General features: G+C 55.7%; 6 protein-coding genes across 6 annotated transcripts; 4 read left to right on the forward strand and 2 right to left on the reverse strand.

Moving 5' to 3' along the window:
* Positions 1–444: 444 nt before the first annotated feature.
* MONBRDRAFT_16817 (uncharacterized protein) lies at positions 445–3,373 on the forward strand (the record flags this gene model as incomplete). The annotated part of the gene is made up of 8 exons (XM_001745117.1): positions 445–618; positions 759–931; positions 1,156–1,372; positions 1,529–1,684; positions 1,812–1,934; positions 2,105–2,204; positions 2,328–2,554; positions 2,672–3,373. 8 exons carry the CDS (start codon positions 445–447, stop codon positions 3,371–3,373), a joined length of 1,872 nt encoding a protein of 623 aa, XP_001745169.1.
* A 943-nt stretch (positions 3,374–4,316) lies between these two features.
* MONBRDRAFT_16956 (uncharacterized protein) lies at positions 4,317–4,766 on the reverse strand (the record flags this gene model as incomplete). Its single annotated transcript, XM_001745278.1, has 1 exon — positions 4,317–4,766. A coding segment is annotated over one exon (450 nt), but the record flags the coding sequence as incomplete, so codon positions are not given.
* Positions 4,767–5,523: 757 nt separating this feature from the next.
* MONBRDRAFT_24824 (uncharacterized protein) lies at positions 5,524–11,633 on the reverse strand (the record flags this gene model as incomplete). The annotated part of the gene is made up of 9 exons (XM_001745279.1): positions 5,524–5,583; positions 5,635–7,674; positions 7,789–7,945; positions 8,192–8,286; positions 8,681–8,827; positions 8,906–9,075; positions 9,204–11,296; positions 11,411–11,513; positions 11,558–11,633. The coding sequence occupies 9 exons, from the start codon at positions 11,631–11,633 to the stop codon at positions 5,524–5,526; spliced, it is 4,941 nt and encodes a 1,646-aa protein (XP_001745331.1).
* A 253-nt stretch (positions 11,634–11,886) lies between these two features.
* On the forward strand, positions 11,887–18,287 carry MONBRDRAFT_32133 (uncharacterized protein; the record flags this gene model as incomplete). The annotated part of the gene is made up of 7 exons (XM_001745118.1): positions 11,887–12,442; positions 12,696–12,815; positions 12,935–13,134; positions 13,236–13,575; positions 13,715–14,428; positions 14,474–15,156; positions 15,315–18,287. 7 exons carry the CDS (start codon positions 11,887–11,889, stop codon positions 18,285–18,287), a joined length of 5,586 nt encoding a protein of 1,861 aa, XP_001745170.1.
* Positions 18,288–20,078: 1,791 nt separating this feature from the next.
* On the forward strand, positions 20,079–21,822 carry MONBRDRAFT_16873 (uncharacterized protein; the record flags this gene model as incomplete). Its single annotated transcript, XM_001745119.1, has 3 exons — positions 20,079–20,386; positions 20,493–20,880; positions 21,004–21,822. 3 exons carry the CDS (start codon positions 20,079–20,081, stop codon positions 21,820–21,822), a joined length of 1,515 nt encoding a protein of 504 aa, XP_001745171.1.
* Positions 21,823–23,150: 1,328 nt separating this feature from the next.
* MONBRDRAFT_24827 (uncharacterized protein) lies at positions 23,151–26,545 on the forward strand (the record flags this gene model as incomplete). Its single annotated transcript, XM_001745120.1, has 6 exons — positions 23,151–23,194; positions 23,251–24,578; positions 24,765–25,404; positions 25,493–25,875; positions 26,006–26,156; positions 26,335–26,545. 6 exons carry the CDS (start codon positions 23,151–23,153, stop codon positions 26,543–26,545), a joined length of 2,757 nt encoding a protein of 918 aa, XP_001745172.1.
* Positions 26,546–26,698: the final 153 nt, after the last annotated feature.

Below are 26,698 nucleotides of genomic sequence, written 5' to 3' on the forward strand. Positions count from 1 at the left end.
CTCTCGCTCGCTCAAGGAGAGGTGCTACCAAATGAAAGAGCTCTCTTTTGTCGACTTACTCCTTTTGACGTCTTTCTCTCTCTCTCTCTCTCTCTCTCGTGGCGCTGCGACTGGTTTTCTGGCGGTATGTGCTGCTGACCTTCTGCCCCCGCCGGGTCTCTGCCTCCGCTGGGTCTTCTGCCTCCGGTGGCCTTCTGCCACCTCTTCTTGCTGTGTGGATTCAGTCCAGTCCAGCTGGTATCTGTTGAACCAGGTCCAGTGGGGTTTGGGCATTTGAATGGCCAGAGGCAGAGTCGGGGTGGGATCGAGGATGAGGATTGGATGGGCCGATCGAGCAGCTAGTGGACATCTGAGACGTGCTCAGCATGGTGCCTTATGCGTGATGCCTGGCTGTTCTGTGATCTAGGAGTGAGGCGGTGTAACGGCCCCGCAACACCATCCGTCATGGCGACCAAGGGCTACGAAAACAAGCGCTCAGAGGTCAACGAGCTGCGCACCCTCTTGCGCAACCCGGAGGTCCAGCGCGACCCCCAGCGCTATTGCGAGGTGGTGGAAAAGGTCACGCTGTACCAAACCCTGGGCCTCGATGTCTCCTCCCTCTTCAGTGACATGGTTTTGGTGCGTTCTTGGCGCCTGATGATAAACCACCTCCCTGTAACCTTGTGCCTCGCGCACCATGAGGAGCGAAGGAACACATTGCGCCTTTTCAAGCTCATCGTTCTGGCACGGCACACCCATATTGGCTCTGCACTTGCTAGGCGTGCGCTACGCGCAGTCTGGTCCAAAAAAAGCTCGTGTACCTATATCTCTGCAACTATGCCCAATCCAATTCGGATCTGACCCTCCTCACAATCAACACGCTGCAAAAGGATTGCCGTGACACCAACCCCATGATTCGGGGCCTCGCTCTGCGCTCCATGTGTGGTCTGCGGTGCGTTGTCGCCATTCATTTGCTCCGTACTTTGGTGGATCCTGGTGTTTCCCATGGCCACGACAGCGCCTTTTGCGATTGCTTTTGCTCGCGCCCGCCCATGGGCTATCACACCATCATTTTGGCATTTGAGCCCAGCGCCATGATTTGCGTCTTTGCCAATCGCAGCCGACTCATTTGCACTGCCTTGCTTGCCCCGCATTGCTCGCCCGCATTGCTCGTAGTGTGCCCAATCTGGTCGAGTACGTGTTGGTGCCTCTGAAAGACGGTTTGGCCGACAAAAGCCCCTACGTGCGCCAAACAGCCGTCATGGGTTGCGTCAAACTCTTTTACCTCGATCAGTCTTATGTCACGGACAACAATCTGGCCGAGAGCCTCCACGCCATGATCCATGACCGCGACGCACAAGTCGTCGCCAACGCCGTCATTGCCCTCGAGGAGGTGCGGCGGCGTCTTGGGCGGCGTTGATTCCTGATCCCTACTTTGAACCAGCTCTCAGCGCTGCCAAACAAACATAATACTGCCATCGACCTTTCTTGCCTCATCGTCTCTGTTTTGGCTTCGGTCACTGCATCTCTTCTGCCGTGCTTTCTTCAGGTCTTGGCTGCGCGTGGTGGCATCATGCTCACGCAGGAGGTTGCCTACATGCTGTTCAACCGACTGCGCGAGTTTACGGAATGGAAGCAATGTGCCGTCATGAACGTTCTTCTCCGCTACAAGCCCGCTTCGGACGATGAGGTCTTTAGCATCCTGGTGCGTTACCGGCACGCCATCCGTTTGCCAATGTGCCTGTCAATGCATGCGGCACTCACCATCTCGGCACACCCACGGGTCTTCATGGCATCGATGTGCCTTACCCGTGTCTGGATCCTCCTGGCAGAACATTGTCGATGAACGACTTAAGCACAGCAACACGGGTGTTGTACTTGGGGCTGCTCGCCTATTTCTGCACTTTACCGCAGAAATGGAGGACATTCAGGAAGACATTTACGAGCGTCTCAAGGTCTGTTCATAGCCCTACTGTCGTGCCCCATCCGCGTGCTTTCCATTCTCGAGACGTCTTGAGCAAAGGCTACCGCCAACTCCCCATTGCTCTGCTCTACCACAGCACTTGTCAATTTGCTCAGGCTGACCAGCGTTTTGACTGTGCTTGCTCTGTGCGCCACCGACTAGACACCCCTCATCACGCTCATGTCATCAGCCCCTGCGGAAGTATCTTTCAGTGTTCTTCACCACCTGCACACGCTGGTCAAGAAGCGCCCCGATGTGCTCGGTTAGATTGGATACGTTTGTAACGTATGGGATTGTGGGGTGTGTCACCCTATTGTTTGCTGCAGTTAAAGCCTGGGCTGGCCCTCACGGTCGCGGATGTGTGCGCGGCTTTGTATTTTTGCAGCCAAGGATTTCAAAGCCTTTTTCTGTCGTTTCTCCGACCCAGCCTATGTCAAGACCAAAAAGCTGGATGTGCTCGTGGATGTGGCCATGGAAAGCAACTTTGAGCCTATTGTTGAGGAGATGACCGCCTATGTGACAGACATTGATGTGGAGCGCGCCCGCCACGCCGTGCGTTGCGTGGGGCGCATTGCTGTTAAAGTGCCCGCGGCCGCCGAACACTGCACCACCGTGGTATGCCCTTACAAGTCAAGTGTGGCGCTTGCGCACCGACTGGATGCACCCTTATTGCACCTCTCTGCTTCAGAATGCTCACGTTTTCTTTTTTTGTTGTGGGTGTGGGTGTAGCTGCTCGCGTTCCTCGAACTGAACAGCGAATACGTCACGGCCGAGACCGTGATTGTGATGCGTGACTACTTGCGCCACTCGCCGTCCGACGCCGTGGACCTGCTGCCCCAGCTCTTTGAGCTCATTTCACCCGATCTCTTCGATGATGAGTCGGATGCTCGTGCAGCTTTTGCATGGCTTCTGGGGGAATTTGGCGAACTTATTGAAGACGCCCCATATCTTCTTGAGGCTATGGTCGATGACGTCGAGGCTGAAGAGACCGCTGCTGTTCGCCTGCAATTGCTCAACTCAACGCTTAAACTCTTCTTCAAACGGCCTCCCGAGTGCCAGAAAATGCTCGGCCGTCTCTTGGAGACGCTGACCTCGGATGAGATTCAGCAAGACGTCCACGATCGCGCGCTTCTGTACTATCGACTCTTGCGTAGTAATCCTGACGAGGCTCGGCGCGTCATCAACGCCACCTTGCCGCCCATCCTTGATCATGACCGCTCAGCCATGACCGATATGGAACTGCGCGAGTTTAACACGCTAAGCGTTATCTATGGCCAACCCAGCATCAACTTCACCGTTCAACAGCCGCCCTACTGTACTTTTGGTACCATTGACCCCACCGCCGCTCTCAAGCAGGCTCAGCAAGCCAATGATGAGGATGAGGACGAGGAAGAGGAAGCCGATGACACGCCTTCCTTCACGCAAAGGTGATCCCTCCCTCCACTGCCTTGTGTCCACGTGCGAATTCTCGCTTCCGCACCGGTGCCCTCACTGCTTTTCGCGTGCCTGCCCCTGTCACTCATTTATAGCTCGCTCCTGGCTTTGCTGCCTTCTCCCAAGATCACGCCAGCTCAATTTGAACAAATTTGGATGCAGAGTGAGATCAGGTACTTTTGAGTCACCCGCTGCCAGACCTGCTCACCCTTTGGTCCCCGGCTGAGCCTGGAAAGCATTTGGTTGCTGTTCCTGACCCGTCTGCCCCCCTCCCTCGCTAACTTGTGCATAGCGCGGTGGCCAAGGACATCATTGCGACAGTACCAACACCTTCGACGGCCTCAGAAATCGAAGCGGCCATGAGCAAGAGTGGTGTTGCCATGATGGCTTCCAGTCCACCTCAAAATAATGTCATCAAGTTTTATTTTTACGCCCAAGAGGTGCGTGCCGGGCTTCCATATGTCTTGTGGATCACCCTTACCGTGTTCCCTCACACCGCCGCTTCTTGTCTTTAGGCGGCTAGTGGTGCTTACCACTTGGTTGAAGCCACCCTCGAGCTTGACAGTCGCACCTTCTCAGCTAACATCAAGAGTACCGCACCTGAGAATGCACCCGTATTTGCGGCCGTCATTCGCGAAGCCCTCGCTGTCGGGCATTTGATTGAAATGTGAAGCACGGCGATGCATCGCAGTGCGAATTGATGCCGTTCATCCCCAAATCGGTTTTCTTAGTCCTGCAAAACGTGATCAAGGCGAATCTTCATTCAGACTGAGAGTTTGGCTAGTCTTTTGCCAAAGAGAAAAGCGCGACGATCAAAGGTCATTTCACTAAATTCGACTCTTGTTTCGAACAGCTCATTTGTTCAGCGCAAGAGCACACTCGTACACACTCCGATGCTGTCAATCAAAAACAAGAAAACAAACACCGCCTCATGTCCAGTTTAATCCGAAGCACAAGCCGAGCAGCGCATCAAACCATTTTCATTACAGGCGGTGCAACGAAGGGCCACCATATCGCCAAAGTGCGCCGTCATCGAGCGCTTGTCGCCGCCGCACCAGGTGCACGGCACAAAGCGGCGATCGCCACATTCCCCACAAACGCCATGCTGCCCCAATTCTGTGCGCGGAACCGGTGCTAGCAAGGCAGCTAGCTTGCCCGTTTCATGCATACGCTCAACCGTCGAAGCATCACCGAGCAAATCACCATTGAAGAAGACAACCGGTGGTTGCACGCCTGGCGCCCGCTCCGAAAGTTCTTCCTGTATGTCTTTGCTCAGCGCCATGTCTCGCTCTTCAAAGGGCACGCGATAGCCTTGAAATAGACTGCGCATTTGACGACATGCTTGGCCTACGGCGCGCACTACTGAGAAAGAGGACGTATACAAGACGATTTTGCCGCCGAGCTCCTCTCCCACACGGGCTTCAAGATCGCGCAGAAGGTCTGCTTTGGAGATTGTCGTCTTGAGGGAGCGCTCAGCTCTCTGCAGGAGATTGCTCTTGGTCTTGCGCACCAGTCCAGCAGTGGCTGGGATTGATGATCGCCGTCGCCGCTCTGATCGTGATAAAGGGCGCTCCAACTCCGATGGGGTCGTGGCTGGAGGCGCTGCGTATGAGAGAGCTAGTTGCTGTACTCGTCCCACCAAAGGTAAAGAGTCACGCCGGCTGGAACGGCGCTGTCACATAGGTGCGAATACATGGAGTATGAGGGTCAAGAAGCTGGGGTTGAGCAGATCCGTTGGGCAAAGAGAAACCGACAGTGCTCCTATGCCAATTCTTTCACATTTAACTTTTTTTTTTTTTTTTTTTTTTTTTTGTGGAGGGGCTGTAATTATTTATTTTTGACCCTGACTGTCTGATCTCATTTGTTTTAGGCACAACCACATCGCTTCCCGAGTCGTTCAACATACCCGAGTGGGACTGTCCAAGCGTGCTGCAGGCGTTTGTGCTGGCTCTTGAAATGCCTCAAGGCCCGCTGCCGCATTGTACACGGCGAGGAGGACGGCTTCTTCAAAACGCCGGAATGGCCGGTCCGGCAAGAAGCTGAACGTTTCGGCACATGCCAGAATAGGCTTGCCAAGGTCGGCAGCATCTACCAACTCTGCTACCTCCTATGGGCAATTGAATCACAAGTGCGGTACCCAGTCCGTATCAACGTAAACGTGAGATGAGACTGTGCTCAACAAATAAAAGCCTTTCCAGCAGAAAGGCCTGGCAAAGGTGGAGAAGACAACAACACAATGTCGCGAAAGTCGGCCCAACCTTGTAAATCAAGTCCCAAACCACCCAGCGTTGATCACCGTCGTCAAAGATGACATGACCCTCGTTTCCATTGGTCTGCCCAGAGAGACTGGCGTCCCATGCTGACTCAAACAGCGGATGGCGAGCCACAACGCGCGTCCCTTCAGCGCTTGCCTGGCCCTCGGCGGGTGTCAAGGGGTGGGAGGTGCGCAGTACATCTTTGCTTGGCAACCAGGCTAGCTTTCCCTGATCTTTGCCATGTGTATAGCGAACAAAAGCCAGAGGTCCGTCGGCCAGGCCCGCATGTTGCGGGGCCAGCTGGCCTCGAAATTGTTCCAGCATGTCGCGTGCAATGTCTTCCACCGTCATCGTACCCGGGACCAAAGCGATGATCGGCAACAACGAGAAAGCCGGTTGCTCCGGCGCCAGCGGTGAGGCCATGTCCTGCATACGAGCCGTACCTTGGCTAAAGTCTGCAATCATTGGCGCCGGCAACGGGATGGGCTGACGCGTCCACGGACATACCACTGTGGCCTCGTAGTGGCCGGCAAGCTCGTTCCAGCGCTGTGCAGCCGTGCACACCAGCTTCTCATGCGGTGGCAGCAGACGGTGGATGGCTCCGGCATCATCCCCAGCCACCAGCTCTCCACCAGGACCGCGTAGCAATGCACCAATTGAGGCACCGATAAACAGACGGGCAACCGGCTCCTGCCGATGAAAATGCCAAATTGTGACCGTTTGATCGTCACCAGCGCAAGCCAGATGACGACCGTCGCCGCAAAACACGGCGGCATATACGCGATCCGTATGCTGCAAAGTACCACGAAGCGAGAACGTGTGCAAATCCCACAACACCACGAGTCCGTCGTGAAAAGCAACGGCCAGGGTTGTATCATCAAGGCTGATGTCTATGCCGTAAATGGTCGAGTTGGGAACGCCTGCGGGTGCGCTGACCTCCCCCAGCAGTTGAAGAGGCTCGCATTGATAAATTTCCACCTTGCCTTTTGTGGAGATGGCCAGGCGCCGAGCGCTCTGGCTCACTCGCATTTGCTGACCGTTGACGTTGCCGGCCGTGGCGACCTGTTCATCGTCAAAGGCATCCACAATATGCAGGCCATTGCCGCTGAACGCCAGGTGACGGCCATCCGGAAAGGCAGCCAAGCTACTCGTCACAACTCGCGATGATACTGCCGCCTGAGCCAGCCCCTCTGCGAGCCGCGTATAAACATCTGTGGCACGGTCGTGGGTGAAAACGGCCAATTGTCCTCTGGCGTCGGCAATGACCAGGCGTCCGTCGGCCAGCTCGACGGGGTTATAGCCCAAGGCCACAAAGGGCGAGCCGTCGGCATTGCATAATCGACTGTGCAGCGAGAGTGCGGGGTAGTGCCAGAGGTAAACGCCGCGGGGGCCGAATTGGCCCGTGGTGAGGAGTAAGCGGGTTCCTTGCAGCCAGCAGGTACCCATGATGCCTTGGCCAAAGCCCTCTGGACCAGATCGGCCCTGAGTCGGGTGAGTTTTGGCCGCAGCTAGATCCCAAACGAGGGCACGTTTATCCCAAATGCCGCCGCCAGTCACCAGCCACTCGGCACTGAGATCCAGCCCAAAAATGGTCCAAGAGTGGCCATAGAGCTGCGCTTGGACTTCGCCAGAGCCAATGTCCAAGACGGAAATGCGCTTGTCGGCACCTACGGTAACGACAGTTGTCTCTCGCACAGCCAAATTAGTGATGGCACCTGTATGGGGCGTGGTCAAGTTGGGAGCGACCGGTAAGAGCTGGGTCCGGCTCTTCAAAGACATTCGACGCAAATCGCAGCCATCCACGACATATAACACTTGAGACGACGCATGCCAGGCCAGCAGACGCAAGCCCAGGAGACGTTCACGCGCATCAAGACGATCCGGGGGTAGATGAGCCAGATCCGCATGGGCAATCTGCGTCAAAGCCTGGCCATCCCATTGAAGGGCTCGCACAGCTGTTGGTTGTTCCAGCAAATGACCATAGGAATATACAAAGACCACGTTGGATGTGTGATCCACTGCCAAACCCAGCGGCGTGCCAACCTGAGGTACAGCCATACGCACGTACACATCTTGATGAAGACTGGGCGTTGTGTTGAAACAAAGCCGAACAGGCCAAATCAATGCCATTTAAACATGGCGTTGAGTCGAACTTACATCCGTAAAACGGGCAAGCTCACGCCGAGCCTGCAGGTCCCAGACCTGCACACAACCCGGCGTGACACGCGGGGTTGTATTGGCAAGAGCAGCCTGTGTCTCTGAGCAGGACACTACGGCAAGATTGTCACCTAGGAGGGCTACATCCTGACACGCGCTAAGTATCACAGCACCAAATACCACAAGCAGGCACATGTGAGCAGGAAGCCTTGCATTGCGCCATTACAACGACACTGGGAAAAAAAAAAAAAAAAGATGGCTGCCCTCTAATTGGATGGCATCGGCATACCCAGCAGCACAATCCAGGCGGTGAAGGATGGATAAATCTGCTGCTGCGACGAGGAGAACTTGACCATCATCAGAGGCAGCGAGCAAACGCGGAGCTGCTCCGGCTGGCTCGGACGGGGCAGGGGGAAGCACGGTCATGTTGTTGATAGCAGCACTGGCAGCATCGCGTACGGCCTCCACACGACCCGTGGCCATGTTCCATCGTCGAAGCTGACCATCACGTGCACCCGTAATGAGTGCACCATGAGCAAGCACGCACGCGTAAATAGGGGCTTTGTGGCCCGCCAGCTGCATGGAGCAGGCTGGCAATGCTTGAGGCTTATTCAACCATTGCAGCTGAGGGCCATCCTCACGTGCTAAAAGCTGTGCTGCTTGCGGCTGTAGGTGGCACGAGTCTGGGGCATTGAACGCAGCACAGAGAAGGGCGCTTGGCTATCAACAAGCCGGAGAGAAAAGCGGCAGCGTGGGGACACAACGGTGCAAGCCGATACGGCCAAGAATGAAGTGAGCACAGCGCTTTGTCAGAGGAAAGCTTCCACAGGGCTGTGAAGATGATCAAGCAAACAAACGCAGCCCGTGCATGCAAATCCGCATATATACGTACGTCGAAGCGCAGGAGGGGCAAAGTGTTGAGCAAGAGTTGCCAAGTTTCTTGAAGAGCAGCACGTTGTTGGTGCTGCAGGCATGCATGGATGTCGTCCAAAAGCTCATGCACCATGCCGTGCACGCACTTGGCGTCGAGAAACTCAAGCTGACAAAGAAGTGCAGCACAGTCATCATGTCGGCCTGCACGGGTCAGGTGGTACGGAAGTTGTGCGAGCTTTCGCACGTTGACCAGTGCATCGTGCTCTGCCTTGCCAGCGGGAAAAAAGAGTGGCTGCTCGCGTAACCCGTCAGCCAGCAGGTCATGAACCCGTGCCAATACAAGCGCATCGATTTGTGTCACATAGCGCTGCTGTACAGCCTGGCGAATGTAGTCATGAAGAAAGTTGAGGCGCCCTGCAAGAGGGCGCAGGGATGAGGATACGGTGGCACAATTGGAAGCATTGCACCAAGCCGGTGGGACGATGGGTACAGAGAAAACGGGAGGTTGACAAGGAAAAGAGATTGAAAATTGGCCCACTCACCGCCACGATCGATGAGCAGGTGACGATTGACTTGCAGGGCCGCTGTGATCAGGAGCGGTGCTGGCTTGTGCGGAGAGCTGCGATGCCAAGCTTGCAGCAGATGATACACTTCAATTTCCGGCACACCTTCCCGACTGACAAAAATGGCGCGCATGAGGGTTGGCACCAGCTCACGGTGCTCAGCAAAGGAATCATCGATTCGAGCCAACACCATATCCAGCAGCTCCGGCACAGCTGGCGCTGAAAGCAGTTGATCCAGCTTGTCATCAAGGCGGTAAAAATGACCAAAGGCAATCAGCTCTTCCAAAAGCAGTAGAAGATGAAGGGGATTACCACAAGCGGGGCTGGCCACAAGGCGCGCCAGTTGGTGTGGCGAGAGCTTTTTGCCGACGCGACCCAAAATTGTCTCTGCGATCGCAGTCTTATTCGGCGCATCGAGTGGTTGGGTTTGAAGGGCCACGTAGTGTCGATGTTTGAGCTCGTCTTCGCAAGGGCCCGGCAGTGTGGACACGATGAGTTGCATGTTTGGGGGAAGGTCCACAGGCAGCCACGCAAGGCTGTGCACTGTGGCGCCTCCCAGCCAGGGCAACTCGTCATTATCCAACTGGTTGAGGGCATCAATGACCACAAGTAGGCGGCCTTGGCCTTGGTCCTGGCAAGACTTGGCGGCCGAGCGCAAGAGTTCAGGCAACTGTTCAACCAGCGCTTCGGTGCTGGCACTGACGAGAAGCTGCGCGCGTTCAGGAGATGCGCATGCAGTGCACAGCCGCATCAACAGGTTGTGCAGGGCGGTGCTCTTGCCATCACAGCCACAAAAGTGGACAAAGACGCGGTCGCGGGGGTGGCGGGTTTCATGTGCCACGAGCCAGTTGGCTAGGAGTGCTGATTTACCACTGCCCGAGGGTCCGAGGACTGCCACGGGATTCTTGGCTGCTTTCACGAGATCTTGAAGATTCTGCCGCAAGGTATCGGCACCCAGAAAGAGAGAGCGTCGGGTGTTGGCAAAGTTAATGTGACTATTGGCTTCGTAGGCATCTACTGCGTGCGCGTCCGCGGCGGGGACGGGTAGGACGTCCGTGAGGAGGGCCTCAAGGAGGTGATACATCTGCTCGGCGGCTGCTTCGGGGACTGTATAGCTTTGCGTGTGGATCTGCAAGCTTGGTTGGGCGAGAGCGAGGTGCTTGACGTCCGTCTCAAGCTGTTCTCTAAGACGAGCGGACTCGGGATCTGGGTTGACATAAGCATGTGCATCGTCGTGGCCAACCCGTTCGGTGGCGAGCCGGGCATCATAGGCTGGGTCGCGGAAGAAGAACATGGCGGGACGACGGTCTGGGGCATTGAGGCAGCCATGACGAAACTCCAACTCGGTGATGGAGCGGGACGCCCATTGCATGACAAAAGGGTAATTGATGGCTGCGAGTTTGAGATTGCCATCAAGCCACTCCGTGGCGGGGTTGCCTTCGATGCGATGAGAGCCGTAGCGTCGACCATAGAGACCGACAAAGACATCGGCACGATCAATTTCGCGGAGACAAATGTCGAGGGTGCGCTGCTGGCTTGCGTCCTCAGCCGTAATGCCCCAACGCAAGTCGGTGCAGGCCAGAGCCACGCCCGCAGCCTGGCATTGATGCTGAAGGAGTGGGAGGTAGCGCTCAACAAAGGCGCGGCGCTCGGTTTCCAGGCCGGCAAAGGGCGAAGAAAGAAAGACGTTGAGCGTGCGTTCACGCCGCAGCTTGCCAGCTAGGTGGCTGCGCATGGCTTTGGATCCAAGCTGGGTCATGACATGATCACCAGGTGAGCTCGTGGGAGCCGTGGCATGGGGCGTGTTCTGGGACTGGGACTGAGCAAGGGGGCCCGCCTGGTTGATGGGCGCAAAGTGGCTGACTGAAGTCTGCGCGGGGTCGGAGCTGGACCGAAGAACCTGCTCCGTGGCTCGGGTGGTAGCGGCTTCATATTCAGTTTGGACGCTTTGTGGGATCATGAGTCCAATGGTGGCATACAAGGGCAAGCGCTCGGGCCTATTCAAAACCTGAGCCAGCTCTCCTACAAACTGAGACACGTTGCGGCTTTGTACAAACACCTGAATGCACCGACTGATCACGAACACGCCGACAGGTGATGTGCACAAATGCGGGTAGTGAGGGAGAGCGGTGAGCCGAGCGCGGTGTGCACAGTTGCTGGGTGACACGCAAGACGGGGTGCCGCACTTAATTTCAGCTGCCTCCAACGGCGCAAGCAGCGTGCTCGTCTGTGCACGGAACAGCGCAAACTTGTCTCCCTGCTCCATGCCGTCGTTGTACAGCGCTGTCACTTGTTGTGGTCGCCCAGGCAGCCACCACCACCACCATCAGTACCATCAGCATCAGCACCAATGTGAACCGGCACCATCAGCACCATCAGCACCAGCACCAGCACCTTCAGCACCAGCATCTTCAGTAGCAAATGAGGCAACCATGTTTTTGTCAGCTTTTTAACAACAACAACAACAACGATGACCGCTCGATGTCAGATAAAGCTGGATCTTGACAGCATGTGTGTGCGTGTGTGTGTGCGTGTGTGTGTGTGTGTGTGTGTTTGATCGCGAATTTCTGATCAGTGGGTTTGTTGAAAGTGGCCGAGAGGGGGGCGGGAGGGGGGCAGGAGGAGGGGATCTTGGGCAGAGGGGGGATCGGGGGCAAGTGGCATGATCGGATCGGATCTGTTCCCAAGGCTATTTGGCAAAGGTGGATTGGGTTCCTATAGGTGTATCTTATCACCGTGCGTGTTGCTCGCTCTTTGGCAGGCATTACCCCGCCCCACCCTCCAGCAACAACAACAACAAAAAAAGGACATGAGTGGGGCAACTAGCGCTGAGGCGCTGGGAGCCAACGGGCTAGAGGCTGCGCCTTACAGCGGCTGGCTCATGGTGAAGTTCAAGGGCCGCTTTTCTAAAAAACAAAAGTTTTTTCTCAAGTCATCGGCCCGAAGCATCGAGGCCTTTGTGCGCGATAGTGCTCAAGGCGGCGAGCTGGTTCTTGTTAGCGCGCTGGTGGCCCCGACAGCTGGCTTTCGGGCGCAACGCAAGGGGCGCAGCGCCGACGGGCCGTCGCGGCTCGTGGTCCGGGGCCGGAATGCTCAATGGCGCATTACAGGCGATCATGCTGAGCTTGATGCCCTTCATGCCAGCCTTCGCGCTACCGATGCCCCGCTGGAGGCCGAGATGAATGCCACAGATGGAGATTCCCCGATCGCTATTGCCGGTTTGTCACAACCCATACCGATTATGTGATTATGTGTCTGCATCTTGGCTTGGTTGGCTTTTGATGCACGCCTTGTGCCTGCGCTTGCAAACGAATCGGCTCGACCCTTGCTCTTGCCCTCACCGCTACGTTTTGTTGGCAACCCCGCCTTGGTCTCTTGGTCTCGGCATGAACGCTACACGTGCAGGAGAGGTGAACACGTCGCCACAAGAAGCTTTGATAGTGCCGCTTCCTTCCGCCGGCCCTGGTACAGGTACTGAAGCCGAAGAAGTGACGCCAGAGCAAATTACTACTTTGCTGCATGGTGGCCTTGATCATGGCCTGCGTGCACCACAAACCGCACTCGCCCTATTCATCTCCTCCACCTTCACTGGTGCGTTGCCGCCTTGCGCAGCGGCCGTGCAACAGTGGTGATCCTGTGCTAGGTTAAGCCAGCTTTATGTGTGTCAGTTGCTTTTGTTGATTCATTTTTGATGGACGCCCGGTGGATAGATACCGAGCATGAGCGGAATGGCATGATCGGCCAGCTCCCGGCGCTCAAGGCGCTAGCCCGCAGTCTGAGCCTGGACCTTGAATTCTCCGAGATGCGATGGGGCGTTACCCCCATCCTTTCTGCCCATCACCAGACTACCGCACTCTGTCTTCAGGAGCTGCGTCGCTGTCAAGCTAAATCTCCCTCACTCAATTTTGTGGTGCGTATGAGTGTGCGGGCGTGTGTTCAGGAGCGCACACGGGGTCTGCTCAAATAGGGTCACGCATTCACGCCTCACACTCAACTCACACTGCTGTGTAGAGCTTGTTGGGAGATAAGTACGGCTTTCGCCCCTTTCCCAATCTCATTGCTGCCTCCGACTTTGAGCGGCTGGTTCCTCTTGTGCGCTCGAGTACAACCCAGGAATTGCTGCGCGCATGGTTTCGAGAAGATGCCAACGCAGTCCCTGCCATGATGGTGCTATTGCCCATTCATGAGCGCCTGCCTGAGTATCTTGGCAGTCAAGACGCCGCAGCCCGACGCGCTGCGTCCAACGCCTGGTGGGCTCAGTTTGAAGAGATGCAGGGTGCACTGCGTCAGGCTGCCCTTGATCTTCAAACTCAGGATGAAACTTTCAACGCCCGCCCCTTTCTCATCTCCGGTATTCATGTCGCCCGCGCGGGGCGTGTTTTTGGGTTGCTTATTCAGTCAAGCTTTATGCTGTTGCCTGTGCATTCCTGGCTTGACTCACCCTGGTTATCCGGGTACCATCCTCCGTGTGTTTACCTCCCCCCTCGCAGTCACGGAAGATGAGGTGCAGACGCAGCTTGAGGAAACAGCCGATGCTGGGCAATGCAGCGTCTGGTATCGCCGTTGCTTCTCTGATCTGGCGCAGGTGCCTCCTTCAGATCGCTGCCTCAAGCGCTATGTTGACATGACTGCCGATGGTCGCGACCACGATGCCCAGACCTTGTTGGCTGGGTTGCACCAGCGCATGATGGCAGCGCTGCCCCATATTCATACTTATCCGCTCACTTACCACCCGGATGAAGGTGTGCATCCTGCTCAGCCAGCCCACCAGCAATACCTGGAGCAGCTCTGCACCGACTTTGAACAGCTTGTCACCGGTGCTCTGCACCAACTCAACAAGTCCATTGCCCCACACCAGCGAGACCCTCTCTTGTTAGAAGTGGCAGCCCATTTGCAATTTGCCGCACGTCGTGGCGTCAACCTGGTGGGCCGTGACACTGAACTTCAGAGTATCAAGGCCTTCCTGACTGCGCCCAGTCACGGACCCCTCGTGGTGGTCGGTGACTCTGGTTCGGGGAAAACTTCAGTCATGGCCAATGCTGTAGCCTCGGCAGCCGTGGAGCGGGAGAGCGGTACAATGGTCATTGCTCGGTTCGTGGGCGTAACACCTGCGTCGCGCACCGCACAGAGCCTCATGCACTCGATCTGCGAACAAATTATGAGGACGGGCCGATGGGCACCCAAGGGTGAAGGCAACGCCCCCGGTGAGCTGCCAACCCGATACTCTGACCTGGTGCCGCTCTTTTCAGAGGCCTTGGAAAGTTCCTCAGCCGAAACCCCTCTCATTGTGGCTATTGATTCTCTCGACCAGCTCTCAGAGAGCTCAAACGGTCGCAGCCTGGCCTGGCTACCCATTGTCTTGCCTCCCCACACCCACTTGATTGTGTCTACGCTCCCACAGGCGCAGTACAAGTGTCTCCCCAGCCTGGAAAGTGCAGCAGCACGGGCACGTGCCTCCAACACAGAATTTGAGCTGCAGAAGCTCACCGTCCTACCACTCAACGCCACGCAATGTCTGGAGGCCTGCATCATCTGGCTTCGCATGGAGCAACGATGCATCTCCGAGGCTCAGCGAGCTCGCTTGCAAGCTGCTTTTGAACAACTCTCTACGCCCTTGTATATGCGGGTGGCATTGCAGCTGGCACGCCATTGGTTCAGTTACACCGAGGTGGCCGCCTTGCCCGCGACAGCACGCGATGCCATCAACGTACTCTTTGAGGAGTTTGAAAAGGAGCAGGGTGAAATTGTTGTTCGGCGGTTGGTGGGTTACTTTACTGCCACTGTGGGTGGTGTGAGCAGTGGTGAAATGCTGGATGTCTTGAGTTGCGATGATGAAGTGCTCAACCATGTCTTTGAGTGGTGGCTCCCACCCCGCCGCCTGTTTCCTCCATTGATTTGGACTCGCTTCCGCACACTTTTTGCTCCGTTTTTGGTACGTGCTTGCGCCCACCTCATACATCAGTCCTAATACACCGAGACCTTTCTTGCAATCCCCTTTTCATGCCATCCGGGACTATCTTCCTAAGCTGTTGCCGTTTTTTTTTCTTTTCCTTTACTTCTCGCCCCCTTGCTACCCTGGACAATACGCAGACCAGCAGCACGGTTGATGGTGCGGAAATGATCTCGTGGCATCATCGCCAATTTTGGGAGGCAGCCGAGGCACGATACCTTGCCACAGCTGAAGATCGCCGACTGTGCCATGCTGCGTGGGCCGACTACTTTTGTGGTCACTGGCATGGTCGTCCCAAGCCTTTTCATTATACCCAAGCACAGCTCAGTCGTTTTGAAGAGACCATCGTGGAGACCGAGGGCTCGGATCGGTTCGATGCGTATAAGCAAGGCGTAGCTGCCGAACAGTTTCGTGATGTCCTTGATCAACCCATCTTCTGGCCTCAAAATGGCACACCTAATCGTCGTCGAGCTACTCAACAGGCCCATCATCTGCTGGCCGCTGGTCGATTCGAGGAAGTTGCTCGTGACATTCTGCTCAATTTTGAAGCCCTACAGGCCAAAGTCCAGGCTCAGTCCGTCTGGGACGTCTTGCGCGAGGCTGAACTGGTACTGGCCGAGTCACTTGACGCTGGACTGAAACGCAGCGTGCAGCTCTTGCTCGAGTTCTTGACGCTCAAGTCCGTGGACCTCAATTCGTCGCCACGCACATTGCCCGGGTTGCTTCACAATCACATTGGTTTGAAGCAGTTGCAAGAGCGCGGCGAAACGGTCATGGAGATGGCTCGCTTGCTGCAAGCGGCTGCCACCTATGCTCGCGAGCATCAGCTGCTACTGCCCAATTATGCGGCGGGAACACTTGTGGGCGGACCGCTGCATCAGGTCTTCCCACTTCCCTTCTCCAAACGCCAGTCCGTCCCTGTTACTTCAATCCGCCTATCCAGCTCGCGCGACACACTGTACGCAAGTTACAACAACAAGTTTTCCACCTTCGATCTAGCTTCTGGAGCACTTGTGGGCGAACTTGAGCTCTTCCGGCATGCTCGATGCCAATTGTGCGAGCCACAGCAGCGAGTCATCATGTCACACCACAACATTCATGTTGAGGGGCAGGGTTACCAGCGACTTGAATCTGGGCGCATCGTTTGCCTCGAGCTAGCCACTGGGCGCGAGTGCTGGGCCCGTGAGTTGGCACAGTTTCACGAACTCGTTGGTGTCAACGAGCAGGCTGGGCAAGTCATCTTTCAGGACGGCCAGCGCATCGTGTTTGTGCAGATTGAAGATGCCCAGGAAATAGTCTCCCAAGATCTGGATGAGGAGCAAAAGCTGACTGCTGTGGCTTGCAACGATGACGGCACGTTCTTGAGCATGGCTCTTGAAACTCCGGTGGCTGATGGCGATGACGCCCTTCCCTCGACCGCCGTGTCGGTACTGCAGCTGCAGCAGCACAGCGTAATTCTTAACCTCGTACTGACAGACTCAGTCAAGTCATTGGCCTTTGCAGACCAGGATCGAATTTTGTGCATAGCTACCTCTGCCGGCTGGCGTGCGGTGGAGGTAGCGAGCGGAGCTACTGTGTCGTCATCTTCGACGGGCGCGCTCAAGGCGCTTGTGGGCTCGCAGTCTCATTTGTGTGGTCTGCTACGCAATAACAAGGCCTGCTTAGCCGACGTTCGCACTGGTCAGGAAGTGCGTCAATTTCAGTGCGGTATGATGCCAGTGACAGCCATGAACCTTTTGAGTGACCCTTTCCTTTGTACGACCGCGGGGTATGATGGCCAGGTGCGCTTTTGGCTGAATCGCGACGAGCTTGCGCTTGATCCTACACTACACCACAACGAGATGCCACGCAAACTGTTCCACACGCAACACCATCTCATTTCATGGGCCAGTGAGCCATGCATCAAAGCGTGGTCCCGCCCTGGGCTGGCACACTATACTGATCTCAAGCTCGCAGAAGCCCCCGCCGATGCATGCGCATTGCCCAACGATCAAGTCTTGGTTGCGATTCGGGACAATTTGTTAATTTGGGATTTGCCAACTAAGAACTGTGTCTACCAGCGCGCGATGCCCCGCCAAGTGGCGTCACTGTCCGCGCAGATCAGGCCAGCTGAAGCTGCCGGGGCCGAGGGTCCCGAAGGACAAGTTATTGTCATTGTGTCTTTTCGCCAGGGCGAAGGCGGAGCGCAAGTCTGGGACCTAGCTGCCGAAATGGCTGTGCAAGAGCATTTGCAAAAGGTAAACCCCTTACAGCTGAAGCAAGCCAACGCCGACGAAGTGGCTGCACTGCCATTGCCCGAAACAGAAAACGGACGGCCTGCTTTGGCGCCTGCCTTGGTGGAGCGAGCGACACAAGATCCATGGTTGCGACATGCGTGCTTTGCCAAGGATCGTTTGAACATCAGTCAGTGGTGCACGGCACACTTTCCGCATCTTCTGGCCGACCTTGACACAAGCCGAGCGGAGGTAGCCGTCAACAATCGGCATGCTGTCATGGCCGACAGAAGCGGCCACATCGTGGTACATGGCTGGGACCTCGAGGCTCCTGTGACTGGAACCCACCCCTTCACAAATGCCCATGAAACTTACAATTCACTTCGGGTGCAGGTGAACGATCGCGTCGTTGTGCTGACGTACATCAATGCAGTGCTGATCTACGACCTGTATTCGTTAGCCCTCTTGCGGGAGACAAAAACCGAAGGCCCCTACATCGTGGGCGTCGACGCCTGTGGTCCCGATCTATTTGTCTTGCAATTCCTGGGAGGTATCGTCTCTGTGATGAATGAGGAGGGCGAAATCCTCCTGACCGAGGCATCTCCATCGGGCCTTCCCTTTGATTTTCAGATAGCCGGACCCTTCCTGGTGGGCCGCCAGCTTCGTCGGGCGGCAGTTTTTGAGCGCTCATCGACAGGACAATTTCGCGAGGTGGCTGATTTCTTGGCAGGGGGCTGGTTGCCTGTCTTTGAGGCCATGTGGGTGGAGGCGGAGGCTGAGAAGAACGACGAGCAAGTCGCTAAATTGGAGGTGTTCACAATTACGGTGGAGGGTCAAGTTATCCCGCTGACGCTATTGGCGCCCGCCAATGAGAATGCGACCGCTGTTTCGATGGCTTGAGGCATTTTTTTGTTTTTGTTTCTTCCTTTGGCTAATGATTCTTGCCTGTAATCGTGGGTTGTGCCGTTGTGGTAGTCGTGTGCTTTTGTGTCTCCTGTATGTCTGTTTCCCTATGTTGCTCTCTGCCACCACCATGCAATTGATTTTCCCACTCTTGTTATTTTGCTGGTTTCGGGCCCGTTACAAGTGGTAGGTTGCAAGTTGCAGGCAGCTCTTTTGCCACGAGCAGTCACAATCGCATTTGAAGTTGTCGTCGCAGCCGCAGTCCATCCGACATCCTGAATGGACTCTTTTTTTTTTTTTTTTTTTTGGTGTGTTGTGTTGAAAAAGAAACAGAACAACAAAATCACTGCAATTTATTTCGTCGTTTGTTCAGTTCAACGAGATCAAGACCCGACTCAGACTCGGCACGATGGGACGGTGGACGGTGATCCTCCTGTTCGCAGCACTGAGTCAGGCACAGGGTGGCGGCGTAAGTGGCACGAGGGCGCGTTTGCATTTGATTTGTGGTGTGTTTGACCCTCATGTGTGGCGCTTGAACCTTTGGGATGGGAGTGCAGATTCCACTGGCCTGGCAAGCTCGAGTGGCTGGGGCACATGGTCTCTACAGCAGTGACGGTGAGCGGTGATGCTAGAATCTCGGGGCACGCAGGATCATGCTAGTCAGGCTGCAATCATCTCACTGCCACTCTTGGGGGCGAAATGGCAACATTTCCTGGAACTTGGTAGTGGCTGACGTTTCCGACGCGCACGTGGGCAACGGATATGTGGCGTACTTCCCTGGCGCCGGTCAGGAGACAGTGGCTGGCGTCTTCAACGGGCAACAGGACCTGTCTATCCGAGCCATGTTGCCCTCTGCATTGACCACCGTCACACTCACGGGCAGCCCAGCAATGGCGCGGCTGGGTGCCTTGTTGGATTTGGAGCGTATGTCCTTCTCCACCATGTACACCTTTAGCGACCTGGTCAGTGCAGCGAGTTGGCACGCTCGATGGTGACACGATCGATGATGAGCTCTTTTATGTGCCAATTGCATGGTATGGCAAGGCAAGTGTTGCCATTCACATTTTACCATGCTCAATTTTTTAACCGTGACATAGGTTGACGAGGGCAGCGTGGTTCCCGCGGGAGCCTGTGTTGTGGTAAGCTGACTGAGGGGGTAGAGTCTCAGATCTAGGCTTGATAAGAGAGAGAGAGTGTGTGTGTGTGTGCGCGTGCGTGCGTGCGTGCAATCCCCGCGTTCTCACACGAGACCCCACGTGCGATGGCTTGCCTGACGCATTAGCGGAGCTTGGCCCACCGAGCCTCGTATCACGTCACTAGCGTCGATCTGATGTGCAACAATACCCTGGGCCAGGCCAGCATCTCGGTTCCTTGGAGTACCGCTGCCCAAAATTCATCCGACGTTAATGTGACGGTTGGTCATCTCCCTGCTTTGCTTCCACGGTCTCCTATGTTAAGACCCTGGAATACATCCAAGGTGCCATTCCATTCACAACATCCTGTGCAAACGCCTCGCCACGCCACAGACGTCAACAAATTCTGGTTATGCGTGCGTGCACATGACCACGCTGTTGGTGGAAGAGGTTGGGGTGCCGCATACCGAGGTGGGTTCAGGGTGCGGTTCGAGCTTTTTTTTTTTTTTTTTTTTTTTTTTTTTTTAATTGCTCTTTTTGCGATTCGTCAATCTCCAACTCACGTTTCCATGTTGGTGGAGGATAGGTAGTGCAATGCGTGAATGACAAGAATAGCACGGCACCTCAGGGTGTGCTGACCGTACCCGCGGGCCAGATGGGCAGCGTGCGGTTGCTCGCATCACGTGCCACCAGCGTTGATGACGATCGCGCCGCGGCCAACGATAACGTACTGCAGCGCGCAGCGACAGCACTGCAAGCGGCCGAGCAGCAAGACCAAGACGCCTTCTATGCTGCTCATGTGGCAGCTTGTGCATCGCTGTACAGCAGTCGTATCGAGGTGGATGGCAACACGACGCTGGCTGCCATCGTCAACGCGTCCCTGTATGGCTTGATGACGGCCCTTCGTGGGGAAGTGACGTATAGCACCAGTCCTGGCGGGCTGGCCACCAACACATACCATGGGTGGGTGATATCGAGGTCTTGGATGTATTGCGTCCAAGCCGAATCGCGTGCAGTGGCGCTGGGTTCCTAATCAATCGCCTTCTCGGGCGCTGTTTGTGTGTCATAGGCACACCTTCTGGGACGTTGAGACGTGGATGTGGCCAACGCTGAATCTTTTCTATCCAGACATTGCGCTGAGCGTGTTGACCTATCGCAGCAACCGCTTGGGCGCCGCGGAGTCTATTGCTCGCTCACATCACATGGATGGGGCCATGTTTCCGTGGGAATCGGCTTTTACGGGACAGGAGACGGATCCTGCACCAGGTACGCTGAATGAGGAGCACATTCAAGGAGACATTGCCTTTGCATTCCGACAATACTTTCAAGCCACGGGCGATGGCGCGTGGCTCAATTCCACGGGGTATGACGTGCTCGCCAAGGTGGCCGCCTTTTGGGCATCCAAGGCGCAGCGCAACTCTGATGGCTCGTACAGCATCCCCGATATCATGGGTCCGGTAAGCAGAGGATGTGGATGGGTGCAGGTGCAAGAAAAAAAAGAGGTGAAGATGGAGGGCGCGGCGCACGATCTCAAGCCACCTCATCCTCTTTCTGCGGGTTGTGTGCCCTCTCCACGGCAGGATGAGTATCATGGTGGTGTGACGGACAGTGTCTACTGCAACGTCATTGCCCAATTGAGCTTGCAGACGGCCCATGACTGGGCGGCCCGAGTGGGTCGTGCGCCCAACGCGACCTTGCAGACAATTGCGCAAAACCTCCGCGTCTTGTTCAACGCGAGCACCGGCATCCACCCTGAATATCTGGGCTACGATGGCTCCACGGTGAAACAGGCGGATACCATCTTGATTGGCTATCCGCTGGGCTATAACATGACCGCGGCTGTACGGGCAGCAGACCTGAACTATTACCGCGAGCGGACCGATCCCCATGGGCCGGCCATGACCTGGGGCATGTTTTCAATCGGCTACCGGGATGTGGGGCTGGCAGCAGAGGCGGACGATTTCTTCCAACAATCGTTCGAGGGGAATCTGGTGGGGCCCTTTCTTCGATGGGCCGAGGTTAAGGGAGGTGGGGGTGCCTTCAACTTTATCACGGGTGCGGGCGGGTTTCTGCAGACAGTGTGGGCTGGCTACGGTGGTGCCCGTTTGACCGACGATGTACTGGAGCTACGGGCGCCAAGCCCGCTGCCCGGCAGCACGGGCTTGCTGTTGCGCGGCCTTGCCTATCAGGGCGGCCGTTTCACAGTCGAGGCCCGGCAAAGCCCGGCGGGTTGGACCCTGACGCTAGCACACGGTGGAGATGCCTCGTCGTTTGAGTTGGCCGTGGTTGCCGCCGCTGGCGTGATTCCAACGCCCGACCAATGGCAGCCCCTACCCGCTGGCCAGCCTCAAGCCTTTCAGATTGGCAGTGTAGTGCTTGTTCGCTCCAAGTCAGCGTGAGGCAGTGAAGCGTTTCGTGCGCCCATCTGTTCGTTTCTGGCCAAAGCAGAATTGTTGTGATAACATGGGTCAATTGCATCATCTCATCAAGGCAGAAGCCCCGACGCGAGAGCCTCCATCCACCGCTGTCACACACCACAGGAGGAGGAGATGAGATGCGGATGTCAGAAATTCTTCTACCGTTCCAAGACGAACACCATCAGCAAAAAACCGTTTTGATGGGTATCACACCGAGCCCTATACACGTTGTGACGGGTGACGATATGTCCATCTTCAAGCAGGGCATTGCCCGTGCCCGTACCCGTGCCCGTTCAAATACGGCGGTCTTGGGCTCATTCCATCGACACAGTCGTGCCACCCATGCCTGAGTACCTTCGCATGCCCGCCAACACCCCTCAGCCACCTGTCAAATACAGAATTTAAAAGGCCCCCTACGCCAAGTGTGTGTGTAGCATGTGTGACTGATGCACGATCATCAAAAGCCCCCTACCCACCAATTGTGTGATGTCACCCTTGCCCCTTCGCCTCCAACCACGAAACGTTTGCGTACACACTGTTGTTGGTTGTTGGTGTTGTTCAAAATTTCTCTCTCTCTGTCTCACTCACTGTTTGTGTGTGTGTGTGTGTGTGTGTGTGTGTGTGTGTGTCGTCGATCTGTCAGTCTGTCTGTCGGTCTCCCCAAACGCGAATCACAGCGTCTTGCGGCGGGGCTTGCCCACTGCAAACTACGCGGCGGGCGCGCCTGTCATTGGTCAACGCTGCTGCTGCTGTTGCTGCTGCTGTTGTTGCTGCTGTTGCTGCTGTTGCTGCTGTTGCTGCTGTTGCTGCTGTAGGGGTTTGTTTTGTGTGTTTGGCAGCACGCTGGCTATACCCATTGCCGTCTGGCTGGAGCTGTGTCCACACGTTGGGTGAGAAGAAGCGGGCGTGTGCGCAGCAGGAAGTTTCTGACTCAGTGGAAGAGTCAAGGGGGTTGGCCCCCAAAAGCCCCAACACCAACACCAGGTCAGACCTCATCCCAGAACGAACCGTTCGCTCGTTTCGTTCCACAACTTGCACACGCAGACCCCCCTTCGCTCGACCCACCATTCGCTCGTCCATCCCGGTTAGCCCACGCATTGTCGTCGGTCCCGGCATCTCCGACATCATTGCTCAGCCCCGCCCCATCGTATACCCATCTTGTTTGCTAATCTCGCGAACGAATGCAGGTGGAAATTCAGACTTCTCCTCCTTCCCCTTGATTCAGCGCTTATAACACACCTGGCGCTCGCTCAGATACTCGCCTGGCCAAGGTTAAGGCACGGTCACTCTGGCGGCCGTGTCTGCCTTGCATGGCCCGCGACCGACGACACACCAACCTGCATCAGCCCATCATGTACGTGAACTGAAGCCACTATCACCACAGCCCCGTCTCTTCATCAACGCTCCCAGCGAGTCCTTCCAGTTCTCCCACCACAACTCGCCGCTACGCGACGCCTTTCCCCCCGATGCCCGCGAAAAGCCAGGGTGTCGCCACTCACAAATCAACCCAGAATCTACCATGGACGTCAGCGGTGATGGCCTGGAGATTCCTCTCCGACCAAAGGATGTCCAACTCGACAATGTGGTTATAGACAGCGCCAACGACGACGGCGTCGGCCGCCACCTGCATGGCGGTGGCGATGGGCCCGACAATGAGGACAACGTCAGTGAAGCTGGGGACGACAGCCCCACACATCGCCTCCGCCAAGGCCTCGCTCGCTTCGGCGCCTTGCTTGCCAAGCACTCTTTCTTCGTGCTCCTCCTGGCCATTGCCCTTGGCTTGACCTTATACTACGGGCAAGGAAATGAGCGTGATGTCACCTTTGAAGGGGCTGGTGCTGGTACCTGGTCTGGCTTTGCCCTCATTGTCATTGTTCTGTGGCCTGTCTGCCGTCTCCTGGTCTGGCTCTCCGTGCTTCTCGCCGGCAAATGCCTCCTCAAGTACTCCATCCACTTTGTCCTGGAACGTTCCCAAAAGGCTCTTGCCTACTTTCTCTGGGCCCTTCTGGCCACAGTGGCCTGGCACGTCGTGTTCTACGAAATCAACCTCTTGGCTGGAACCCAAAGTGATGGCAGCTCAACGCACCGGAATCGCATGTCCTACATTCTTCGTGCCCTCATTATCAACGTCGCTATTGCTATTCTCCTCGTGCTCAAGCGTCTCACCGTTGTGCGCCTCAAGCTGCAGCGTCGTGTCGCCGACTACCTTAAGCGTGTCAATCGCGCCATCTCTGCCCAGGTCATCCTCGACCTTCTCACAGCCAACATCCGAGCCAAGGATTTTCGCAAGGCACACTTGGACCGCGTTCACCGCCGCGTTGTCAATTTGCTTCAGGCCAACTCGACCACCCGCTTGCCCCGCCGTGGTGCTGTAAATTCTGAACATGCTGCAGCGCGCCTCCAGTCCAAATTGCGTGAAATTATGGATGCCCGTCGCGCAATCCAAATAAGCCAATCCAAGCATTCCCGCGCCAACTCGCGCACGGTGGCCTTTTCAGAAGTGGAGGGCCCAGACAACGCCATCATATCTCCAACTCAAGAGTCAAATACTTCTGGTACCGGTGGCATTCTGCGCCGCCGCCGCATGCAGCCCCTCTCTACCATTAGCACGGATGGCTCCCGCACTCCGGACCGGTCTGGCCTGCAGACGCCCAAGGATTCCGACTCACCAACCAGCGTCACTCCACAACCCAACCCCAGCATCGCCACATCCAAGGCGCCCACCCGTCGTTTTGCCTGTGCGTGACACCTTGCTGCCCTGCCCCCCCCCCCCCCCCCCTCATGGAACCCTTGCCCCTTTTCTGCCCGCGCGCCCTTGCCCGGTATGCGCATGGTGTGCGCATGGTATGCGCTTGAGCTGACGCGCCACATGTATGGGTTTTACTTTTTTGTAATTTTTCTTTTTCTTTTTCTCTTTTTAACAGATGCCATGCTGCCGACCACCAACGAGGTGTATGACCACACAAATCAAACAGAGAATGCATTTGAAGCACTCTTTGAGGAGCCCGAGGTCGATGACCTGCGGCAATTTCTAAAGGACACGGATACCATACAAAAAGATCCCATCATCGTGTGCCGAGGAGATGTCAAACTCGTCAAGAAGGACGATGCCGTGCAGCTGGGTCACTGCATCTTCAACCATTACTGCCAACTTAACCAGAAGCGTGAACTTCACGTGCCTATTACGCGCCTCGCTCGTGCCTTCAAGGGTCAAAAGGAGACACTTCAACACGAGATGTTTCAGATTGTGCGTCGTATCTTTGATCCCAATGACGTGGGTAGTTTGGATCGTCAGTGGGTCATCAATCGCTGTCTGCGCCTCTTCACGGAGCGACGACATCTAGCCCAATCCCTGTCCGACCTGGACTCACTGATTCGCTCCCTTAACACATTCCTCAACGCTGGCGTGTGTCTGCTGACGTTGATCCTCATTCTCATCATCTACTCGCAAGGCGTGCTGGCCGATTTCGTCGTTTCTGTCTCGGCTGTTCTGCTTGCTTTCAGTTTTCTCTTCTCCGACATAAGCCGTGTGACCATCAACTCGTTTCTCTTCACCTTCTTGCGGTATGTTGGCTCGAGCGGCGCAGAACTGACAATATCAACAGCCCGGTCCGCATTACCTCACCTGAATCCCTACCATTTTCATGCAAAGCCATCCTTATGATGTGGGAGATCGCGTTGTCGTTCGACCCGATCCAAATGAGCTGCTGGTCATGCGCATTAACTTGCTGACGACAACCTTTTACCACTGGAACGGCAAGCACGTGACATGGCCAAACCACCAGCTTTTTGACTCGGTCATTGAGAACATGCGCCGACCTAAATGGCACATTGGACTTCACGTCTTTTACGTCCCCATCTCAACCCCAGTCAAGCACATGGACGAGCTGGAGAAGGCTTTTTTCGCTCACATCCGCACCAAACCCAATGAGTTTGATTCCCAGCTATCACATGTCCAGATTTATGGTATCGAGGATATGTTTCGCATCAAGCTCGTGTTCCACACGGTTCAACGCACGAGCTGGCAGAATGCTGGTTGGTTATATCGTACTTCTGAGTGCGAGTCCCGTCATCCTCGCTGATTTCGAACACGAGACTGCCGTTGTCTGCACCAAGGCTTTTGTATGTTCATCGATATCACGTTGTCTCTCGTTTGGCATGATAGAGTATTTGTGGCGGGCGACTGCTGTATTCAAGGTCATCAAGGCCCGAGCCGAGGAGCTCGGCATTCGCTTTAGCGCTCTGGAGCAGCCCGTATCTGTGCGCTACGAAAACATGGCCACGCCGCCAACCGATACCTCAAACCACGGAGCAAAGTCCGAACCAAGGGGTTCCACCACACATCTTTAGGCCATGTGCCATCCCTGGAGTCCAATGTTGTCTTGCCAGGTCGCTCAGAGGGCCGATTTCCTTGAAGGATCTTGAGTTTTCTTTCCGTTTCTGATATATTTCGATCGTTTCCCCGCCCTCCGTTTCTCTTTCCATAATAATCAGACTTGTGAGTGAGAAACAACATTCTATCGTTTTTCTGGCGCTGGATGTGGTGTCACATTCATTCTTACACAAGTTTGGAGTCCTAGACAAAGCGAAGGCAAGCATGGATTGGTTGGGGGCAAGCTTTGTTCACAAGTTGCCAAAACCAAAACCGACTAAATATGTCAACGACATGTGTAAAAGAGCACGGCAGAGTGATACAACTCCATAAGAGCCAGGCTGTGGGCTCTTGCTCGAGCACGGCCGTAATAATCAAGAAGGAGATTGGAAATGAGAGGTAGCTAACAACGCACACACATACACACAATGTATACACACGCACACAAACACACGCACACAGGTGCACGCAGACACTGGCAGTCCG

This window comes from Monosiga brevicollis, genomic scaffold, assembly GCF_000002865.3.
Source record: "Monosiga brevicollis MX1 MONBRscaffold_8 genomic scaffold, whole genome shotgun sequence".
NCBI lineage: Eukaryota > Choanoflagellata > Craspedida > Salpingoecidae > Monosiga > Monosiga brevicollis.